Source organism: Acanthopagrus latus, chromosome 12, assembly GCF_904848185.1.
Source record: "Acanthopagrus latus isolate v.2019 chromosome 12, fAcaLat1.1, whole genome shotgun sequence".
NCBI classification, from domain to species: Eukaryota; Metazoa; Chordata; class Actinopteri; order Spariformes; family Sparidae; genus Acanthopagrus; species Acanthopagrus latus.
Genome location: NC_051050.1, coordinates 23,759,487 through 23,769,396, shown reverse-complemented (window position 1 = coordinate 23,769,396; position 9,910 = coordinate 23,759,487). Strand labels below are relative to the sequence as shown.

The 9,910-nt window shown below is 41.3% G+C and overlaps 1 protein-coding gene across 1 annotated transcript; it reads left to right on the top strand.

The window, feature by feature from the left end:
• Positions 1-488: 488 nt before the first annotated feature.
• sec14l7 (SEC14-like lipid binding 7) lies at positions 489-8,300 on the top strand. Its single transcript, XM_037116667.1, has 12 exons — positions 489-608; positions 2,151-2,226; positions 3,944-3,987; positions 4,081-4,143; positions 4,415-4,603; positions 5,657-5,752; positions 5,830-5,890; positions 5,978-6,061; positions 6,630-6,736; positions 6,831-6,970; positions 7,059-7,228; positions 7,699-8,300. The coding sequence occupies exons 1-12, from the start codon at positions 555-557 to the stop codon at positions 7,830-7,832; spliced, it is 1,218 nt and encodes a 405-aa protein (XP_036972562.1). The 5' UTR covers positions 489-554; the 3' UTR covers positions 7,833-8,300.
• The last annotated feature ends 1,610 nt before the right edge of the window (positions 8,301-9,910 follow it).

Genomic DNA, 9,910 nt, shown 5'->3' with positions numbered 1-9,910 from the left:
TCAGTTTCTGAGGAGCTCGTGTATTTAAGAATAAAATGAGTTTTATCAGGCGTGTTTGTGATCCTGCTTGTTCTTCTGCACGATGCTGAAAAATGTGGTGACGTGAATCTTTTTTATTTATTGTGTACTTTCCAAAACAAAGTCACGAACTTCTTTACCTGGTTCAGTCGGTACTGAAACACCTGAGGAGGAAACGAAGCAGATACAATCAGACAATTCAATATCAAAAATACACAATTATAATATCAGATAAACACAAAAATTACAGTACTAATAAAACATAAACAATATTAATAGTTAATTAGCAGAACTTTGACTCTTTAAACTGTCGTATTGTTGATGTTATTTGGACTGTAGTTCTGTTTAGTCCTCCATTGTGTCGTAACACAGAGCCTCAGGGATGAAAGTTCACCTGTGTGTGTGTGTGTGTGTGTGTGTGTGTGTGTGTGTGGAGGCGTGGTGTTGACTCCCTCCACTTCACTCACACACACACACACACACACACACACACACACACACACACACACACAGTCGCAGCAGCAGCAGCAGGAAACATGAGCGGACGACTCGGAGACTTGAGTCCAAAACAGGATGAAATCTTAACCGAGGTAAAAAAAAAACAAACAAACAAACAAAAAAAATCAATAAGAATTCACTGCAGGTATTGATCTGTGATATTGATGACTGCTGTCTGTTGTATTTGAGTTTATCTGTGGTTGATTTGTTGTAGTAACACACTGATCCTATGGAAACTGTCTGCTGTGTTCAGGAGACACTGTTGTTATAAACAGTGAGATTTTCTGTGTTTTAATACACGTCTGAAGTACTTTTACTTCATCTGAGTATTTCTATTTTATTCTACTTCATGTATCAGAGGAAAATATTGTTTTTGTAGCAGACAGATGATATTAATCAGTTTCTAACAGGGTGATTTTATGCTTTGATTGAAAAGTGAGACACGTTTGTGTTGCTGTATTAGTACTTTTACTCTAAAATAAGGATACAAGTGCTTCTTCACTTCCACTGGAAGAATATTTATATTTTATTACTCTAGAAGTTTATGGTGGGACACAATAACAAAAATGTAGTTAAACTTGTCGCCTGTTTTTGATAATGCGCAAGAAAATATTGTTAATGTTGATTTATCTGATTAATTAATGTTAAAGAGTCAGAATGAAGAGAAACATTTAATTTAAAATGTCCTTTAAAAAAGACAGAAGAAATTAAATTAATTTAAGTCTGCAAAGATTTAAGAAAATCTGCAAATCTTCACATCTGGTGCGCTCGGACGAGGATGATTCAAAGATCGATTAGTCAGGCGGCTAATCAATAAACCACCTTTTATCTCTCGAGCTCAAACGTTAAAGGAAAAGTTCAACACATTTAAATTTCGATCAGAAGGTTGATGCCTCTCTCATGTCTGTACTGTCAATATAAAGCTACATCCAGCTAGCTTAGCATAGCTTAGCTTAGCTTAGCATGAAGATTTGAAACAGTTTCTGTCTTCAATAGTTTAAAATCAATCAATCTGAATTTTAGGTTGTGAAATGTCTCAAAGACAGCTTTAACAGCTGATCAGACTGTGAAGTTAAAGTTATTTTGATGAAGCTAAATTGAACTTCAGTCTCTTTTGTTTTGATTGCGCTGAAACAAAACTACAAAATGAAACCGACCCGGAACCAGAACCCACACCAACACACAGTGTGGCTGTGAGTTTATTCATTAATAAATGAACATTTTGTCTGACAATACAAATGAAGTGAAACATTATTGAAAGATGGATCAGATGTAAACTGACTGATGGATCTTTCGATCATCTTTCTTCTGCTACCAGTGTGTTTGTTGTTAAGATTGTACTTTTTATCCTAAATTAAACATGTTTGGATTTTTTGGACAAAGCAGTGATTTGATGTCGTCTCACGTGGATTTTGTAGGAAATGGAGACGACCACTTTTCATAATATTTGGACATTTAAAGAAGAATGTAGCTAACGTATCGTGAAACAGTCATTAAATCTCATTCGTCCTGGCCTTTAAAGTTTAAGTCTTACTAGTTTAAACCTGTAGACGAGCTCGGACGATAGCTGAGGAAACAAAACTTAAGTATTAAAGCGCCTATTTGACTGTGATGTTGTGACTCTCTGCCTCCAGTTTCGGGGGAGGATCCAGGACATCCTGCCCTCCTTACCTGCTCAGCATGACCACTACCTCCTCCGCTGGCTCAGAGGTGAGACCCGGACCTCCACACACGCCCTGGAACCTGCTGTGGTTGTGATTCGCATTTTCTCAATGATGGTGGCAAAACATTAATCACGCGTCAGTGAGTCGAGCACAAGGTGATGTGGGTAATATAGAAGAGGAAGAGGCAGCAGGAGAGAGAGAGAACACACTGATAACAACAGTGGAAAGACAAACAGAAGAAATCATTTAGTTTTTACATGAACACAAATACAGCAAAGGAAAAGTTCACCCAAAACTGAAACTCTCACAGTAATGATGATGAGAGGGAAACACGACAGGTAACTTTCCTTCAGCACAAACAAACACAGTGTCTGTGAAGTGGCCGTCGTTATTCGAAGTGTTTCAGAGCCCGAGGCGACGCTCACACTCTCTGCTGCAAACAAACCAGTTCCCATGAGCTCAGCCTGCAGCCAGTTTCACCGGAGGCCTGAGAGGAAGCACCTGAGCCGGAGGCCTCGGCATCGAGACTCACTCCTGTCGCTGACTGCCGTGATTCTTCTTTCTAAACCTCTCAGCTTGTTTCCCTGTCAGACAGAGCTCAAACTCATCCAAGATTATCAAGAATATTTGTTGTTTCAATGAGTTTTGGTGCACAAAAATACTGAGATTATTTTTGTTTCTGTGTCTTCAGTGAGTCTAGAAGCTGTTTCAACACTTTCTAAACTGATTTGGCACTAAATCTATGAGACATTTTATTGACTGTGAACATGCCAAATCTTTCAAATACAGTAAACTGTAACCAACAGAGGCCACTTCTTCGACGACTGTGGAGAAAGTCACCAGACTCCCTTTAGAAATTGCACATTTTATGAGTTGTGTCGCAAGAAGAAACTTTATAAACTTGTGTTCTTTCTTCCCTCAAACATTTTATAATAATTGATGGCATCTCCAGTGTTTCTCTCTCTGTTAATCAGTAATTTATCTCCGTTAGTGTTCGTCTCTCTGACCTCGTGGCCGTGAAAAGCACAGAGGCCTGTTATTGACTCAGCAGGGAGGTTTGATCGGCTTCAGCTCTTATCCGACAGCAAATGTTTGTTTGGCTCTGAAGAAAGTTTGACCTCGGTGAAGCCGCGTGGATTTAAATTAAGTGTTCGTTTAAAACCAAGCAAACGGTCTTAAAATGAGAATATACCTGGAGAAAAATCAATAAATTATCCATATGTTTCCAAGTTTTTATTGACATTATTTATTTTTAACTCATTCCTCTTTATATTTATGTTTCACAGTTATATTCTTTTTATTCTCTTTGACTCTCCCATGAATCCACACAAATATGTGAAAAAGTAAAACTTCCGTCTGTAGAGACGAACTCTTGCCGTGGAAATATTAAAGAACGATGGATTAAGTGGATTCATGTGATCTAAAACCTCGACGAGCCGCCGGTTCATCCGACAGAACATTCTGGACTTTGTGCTTCTCGACTCGACTCTTCTGTGATCGACCCGGAGTTCAGCGAGGCTCGGATCAATGGAGGACTCTGTGACTGGGGATCAATATTTGCATTAGCTGTTAACCTCGGACAGTTTCCACACTCGACTTCAGGGTTTTTTTTTGTTTGTTTTTTATTGATTGGAGACTTTCACTCGAGTACTATCCAAAGATATATTTTCTTTCCTTTCACTTGTTGTGTTCCGCCATCAATGAAACTGGTGGAATGTCCCTTTAAATCTCTCTCTTTTTTCTTCTCTCTTTTGTTTTTGCAGCCCGAAGCTTCAACGTTCAGAAATCTGAAGCCATGATCAGAAAGGTGAAGCTGTTTTTTTTTTTTTAATAAACGTGGTTTCGTCTCTCCGGTGAGTTTGTCGAGTTTCTGATCTCGTCTCTTTGTTTCTCTCTGCAGCACGTCGAGTTCAGGAGGAAGATGAAAGTCGACAGCATCATATCCGACTGGAAACCTCCGGAGGTGAAACATGCTCCTTAAAACTGACTCACCAAATCAGACGGGATTATTAGAATAAAGACCTGACTTTTAATTTTTTACTCATTAACATGAAATCAACCTGAATGTGACGTTCAGCAGAGATTCTGTGAGGAGGAAGAGGAGTCAGATTTTCTTTTATTTTGGTATTTAAAGGAAGTACAGTCCTCATGTCCCTTTCCTTCCTTTCCTCTCCTTTCCTCTCCTCTCCTTGTTTCCTTTCCTCTCCTTGTTTCCTCCTCCCTGTGTCCGACAGGTGATAGAGAAATACGTCTCTGGAGGGATGTGTGGGTACGACCGGGAGGGGAGTCCCATCTGGTATGATGTGATTGGTCCTCTGGATCCTAAAGGTCTGCTGCTGTCCGCCACCAAACAGGACTTCCTGAAGACCAAGATCCGAGACACGGAGATGATGAGGAGGGAGTGTCGGAGGCAGACGGAGAAGGTCAGCGACAGATACTCCACTTTGTTTCCTTCTCCTAGCTCCTATCCTGACTGGTCTCCTCTCCTCTCCTCTCCTCTCCTCTCCTCTCCTCTCCTCTTTCCTCTCTCTCTCTCTCTCTCTGTCCACTTCCTGTCCATTTCTTTGGTTTTTAAACTTGTATCCTCTCCTCACCCATCGCTCCAACTCTTCATTTTCTTCTCCTCTTCTTTCATATTCAGTATCCTGTACTCTGTCTTCATTTCCTTGTATCTCCTGGTCTCTTTCCTTTTCCTTTCCTGTTTCTTCCTTTCCTCTTACTTGCTCTCCTTTCCTTTCCTTTCCTTTAATTTCCTTTCCTTTCGCCTCCTTTCCTTTCCTTTCATCTCCTCTCCTTTGTCCTCTTCCTCCTCCTCTTTTTCTTGACATGTCCACCTTTCCTTTCCTTTCCTTTTCTTTCCTTTCCTTTCCTTTTGCTTCCTCTCCTTTCTTTCCTTTCCTCTCCTCCTCTCTTGTTTGCTTTCCTCTCCTTGTTTCCTCTCCTTCCTCCTCCCCTCCCCTCTCATCTCCTTTCCTTTCCTCTCCTCCTCTCTCATTTGCTTTCCTCTCCTTGTTTCCTCTCCTTCCTCCTCCCCTTTCCTTTCCTTTCCTTTTCTCTTACTTGCTCTCCTTTCCTTCAATTTCCTTTCCTTTTGCTTCCTTTCCTTTCCTTCCTTTCCTCTCCTCCTCTCTTGTTTGCTTTCCTCTCCTTGTTTCCTCTCCTTCCTCCTCCCCTCCCCTCTCCTTTCCTTTCCTCTCCTCCTCTCTCATTTGCTTTCCTCTCCTTGTTTCCTCTCCTTCCTCCTCCCCTCTCCTCTCCTTTCCTTTCCTCCCCTCTTGTTTTCTTTCCTCTCCTCGTTTCCTCTCCTCCCTCCTTGTCTCCTCTAAACCTTCGTCTCCTCTCCTCCCTCCTTGTCTCCTCTAAACCTTCGTCTCCTCTCCTCCCTCCTTGTCTCCTCTAAACCTTCGTCTCCTCTCCTCCCTCCTTGTCTCCTCTAAACCTTCGTCTCCTCTCCTCCCTCCTTGTCTCTGTCTCAGCTGGGGAAGAACATTGAAGCCATCACTCTGATCTACGACTGTGAAGGACTCGGACTGAAACACATCTGGAAACCTGCGATCGAGACTTACGGAGAGGTTTGTGAGAACTGAATCACCGAGTTTTCGACATGAAATCGCTTCATCTCACCGTCACTGCTCCTCCTCTGCTGCAGGTCCTCACCATGTTTGAGGAGAACTATCCAGAAGGGCTGAAGAGAGTGTTTCTTATCAAAGGTGTTTCGGCTCGCCGGCTCTTTGTTCGAACATCCGATTGTGTTTCTTTACGAGTTCGTTGGTTTTAATCTGTGATTTCTGCTGCAGCTCCCAAAATGTTTCCGATGGCCTACAACCTCATCAAACACTTCCTGTGTGAGGAAACACGGCGGAAGATCATTGTGTTAGGAAGTAAGATGAATCCTTTCCTTTTCATTTCTTCTGGTTTGCTCTCTTTTCCCTTCCTCTTATTTCCATTCCATTCCTTTCCTTTCCTATTATTTCCTTTCCTCTTACTTACTTACTTCCTTTCCTTTCCTTTCCTTTCCTCTTGTTTCCTATTATTTCCTTTCCTCTTACTTACTTACTTACTTTCCTTTCCTTTCCTTTCCTTTCCTTTCCTTTCCTTTCCTTCCCTTTCCTCTTGTTTCCTATTATTTCCTTTCCTCTTACTTACTTACTTCCTTTCCTTTCCTTTCCTCTTGTTTCCTATTATTTCCTTTCCTCTTACTTAGTTACTTCCTTTCCTCTCCTTTCATTTCCTTTTTTATTTGCTTCCTTTCCCTTTCTCTTGTTTCCTATTATTTCCTTTCCTTTCTGAATTTAGTTTTTTAACCACAGAGTGTAAAAATGAGACGTCCATCCCAGAACTCTAGGCGGTGCTGGATTAAAGGTCCGATGGGTCACGGGAACAATCAGCAGGGTTCATCCTCTGGGCACCATGAATCTGTGATCCGTCCTCACTGTTTTCTTTCTGTAGGTAACTGGCAGGAAGTGTTACGTAAACATATCGATCCAGAGCAGCTTCCTGTGGTGTACGGAGGAACTCTGACCGACCCTGATGGAGACCCGAGCTGCAGAACCATGGTGAGAAGAACCCAATAGCTCCCGGACCAGAACCTGAGTGCTGTCTTTTCTAAATGATCGTGATTCAAACAATGGATCTGTTTTGTTGTTATAGATCAAATATGGTGGCACGGTACCCAAGTCGTACTACGTCCAGGACTCGGTGAAGATTGAGTACGACAGCAGCGTGACGATCAGCCGCGGGTCCGTCTTCCAGCTGGAGTATGATGTCACGGCGCCGAGCAGCCTCCTGAGGTCAGCAGATCCAAAAGACACACTGGACTTTATTTGAATTAGCTTTATACTCATTAAATCAATCTGAACTTTGTCCGTTCCTTCTCAGGTGGCAGTTTGCCAGCGATGGAGCAGATATCGGGTTCGGAGTGTACAGACGGACCGCAGAGGGCAAAAGTCAGAAAGTGTCCGAGATGCTGCAGGTTCTGCCCAGCGAACGCTACAACGCTCACCTGGTCCCTGAAGACAGCTGCCTCACCTGCCCCGAGCCCGGAGTCTGTGAGTGACAACACCTTAATGTTGAGTCGTTACAGGAGGGAGGGTGATCAGAAAACATTTTATAATTAAGAGAAAAAAACTTGAATATTCTTTGAGATTAAAGGAGTAAATTCATGAGTAAAAAGAAAGAGATGAATTCACAAGAAAAAAAATCTAATAATCTGAGAAGAAATATAATATTTATTGAAATCAAAGTGATAAATTATCGAGAAACAATTTAGAAATTCCCTGAGATTAAAGTGGTAAATCTATGAAAAGAAAATATAATATTATCGTAAATTAATCCGGTAAATTTAAGAGAAAGAACAGGTGCAGGTAGGAATTCGGACAGAGCCAGGCTAGCTGTTTCCCCTTGTTTCCAGTCTTTATGCTAAGCTAAGCTAATCACCGCTTCACGCTGAATCAAACTATATAATCTAAACTCCTGCAGGATGCTAACTGTTGCTAACTCTGTTCTCCATTTCCTGCAGACGTGCTGTGTTTTGACAACAGCTACAGCTTCATTCAGTCCAAGAAGGTGAGCTACAAGGTGGAGGTTCTTCCTCCTCCTCCGGACGGACAGACGCCGAGTCCACACAGCCGAGGAGAGCGAAGGCTGCAGTGACCGAGTCCAGAAGACACAAGACGAGTTCACACAGTTCCACCAAACACCGACAGAGACGCCGACACTTCTGCATCGGGCGACTTTAACCCTCTTTGGGTGCGATACCTCTCTGATCCTGTGCACTGTGCACGTATTAGATCATGACTAGCAATTAGTTTCAACTGAGAAAAGTAACTTAAAGGGCCAGTTCACCACAAAATCGAAAAATATGTGTCCAGATTGTTTTCGGCGTGAGATGAATAACACCGCTAGTGTTTTGTGCTGAACTGTCCCTTTAATGGATCTGTTTCTGAAGCTTTACAGTGTTCTTTGTAATTGAATATAAAGACTGTGAGGAGTCCCGACACGCCCGACTGAAGCTTATGTGTTGGCAGCTGAGGCGACAGAAGGAGTAAAGTTACTTTCCGAGGTCATCCATCAAGAGGAGCTGTTCCTGATTGTTGTTCCTGTATAAATGATGTTCTCTAATGTGTGTGAATGAAATATGTTGATAATTATCTAATATTTTATGTACAAATACACTGTAAAGTCATTATGATGACCGTCTTAAAGTAGGTTGATTTATATTTAATTTATAAGAGACGTTCAGTTTGTACACGTGACTCTGAATAAAGAGAAAATAATAATAATAATAATAATAATAATAATAATAATAATAATAATGTCATTCTTTCACCCTCATCTGCTTCACGTAATCATACTACAATAACATGAGAGTATCAAACATTATAGGTAATAATCCCTCACACAACTACACACCGTGCAGCGATGAGGTCACAGCAGCAGCCCGTCACTAGTCATTACTGCATTACTACTCGAGTCCTCGGTACTTACGGGTCGGACTCGATTGCACACCTGTGGAGTTTAATGACTGTGTTTCGCACTGACAAAACCTGCCCACAGACAGACAGACAGACAAGGTGAAGACAACACCAGATGCACCTGAACTGATTTCAACTCATCTGCAGCTGAAATTAATATAGTCAGAGGGAGAAAAAAATGATGATTATTAATTATGATGAGATAAAAAGGCACAAAGTCATAATGTGGCTCATAATTTCTTGTTCTCTGTCCTCAGGTAAAAGATAAATTATCAAATCTTTATTCCAGTGGCTGAACTGAAACTCCTAATCTATCATGTAGCGCTGCTGATGTGGCTCTACGTCATATTCACATCAGGTGTTTCACTATAAAGGTACTTCAAAGTGCAGATTATACATTTGAATGTAAACCTGAAAAGTAAAACATTTTAATTCCATCACTTCAGGTGTGACCAGGTGTGACCACTGGGTGTCAGTGCAGGCGAGGACAGAAGAAAAAGTGTTTATTGGCTGTTTTATTACATAACTGCTGATCATCACTGAGCATCAGGAGCTGATGGTGAACAAAGATGCTTCATAAACGTCTTATTGAATATTATCAGCTTGATTTTCATGGTGTGATACTAAAATAGATGACAGGTCTTCACTATTTCACACAGTAACATTCAAGCCTTTACATGCAGTTTATATTTTGTGTATGATCATGAGATAAAAAGTCATAATTAGGGGCTCAGAAGTAATAATTTTTGGATGGAAAGTCATAATTGTGAGATTTAAAGTCATATTATTAAATATAAAGTCATAATTATTGGAAATCAAGTCACATTTAAAGATAAAAAGTGATAATTATTGGATATAAAGTCATATTGTAAGATAAAAAGTCGTTATCATTCTAAATTCTGATGTTATTATTATTATTATTATTATTATTATTATTATTATTATTATTATTATTATCATCATTATTATTATTATTACAGTAACAGATCAGGTGCAGCGACTTCTTCTCTGGAGAAAATGCTGAGTGTGTCTGAAGCCAGCGGGCCGGGTCGGACCGGGCCGGACTCGGTGCCAGAGGGATGCGGGATGGTGCAGGATGAGGAGGAGGAGGAGGAGGAGGAGGATGAGGAGGAGGAGGAGGAGGAGGAGGAGGAGGAGGTGATGGGGGTGCCCTGCTTCACAGATGCCATGTGCCTTTACATAACAGCTGCTGGCTCCGGATACAATTGGATGAGAACCGCTGGTCGCAGCAGCGGA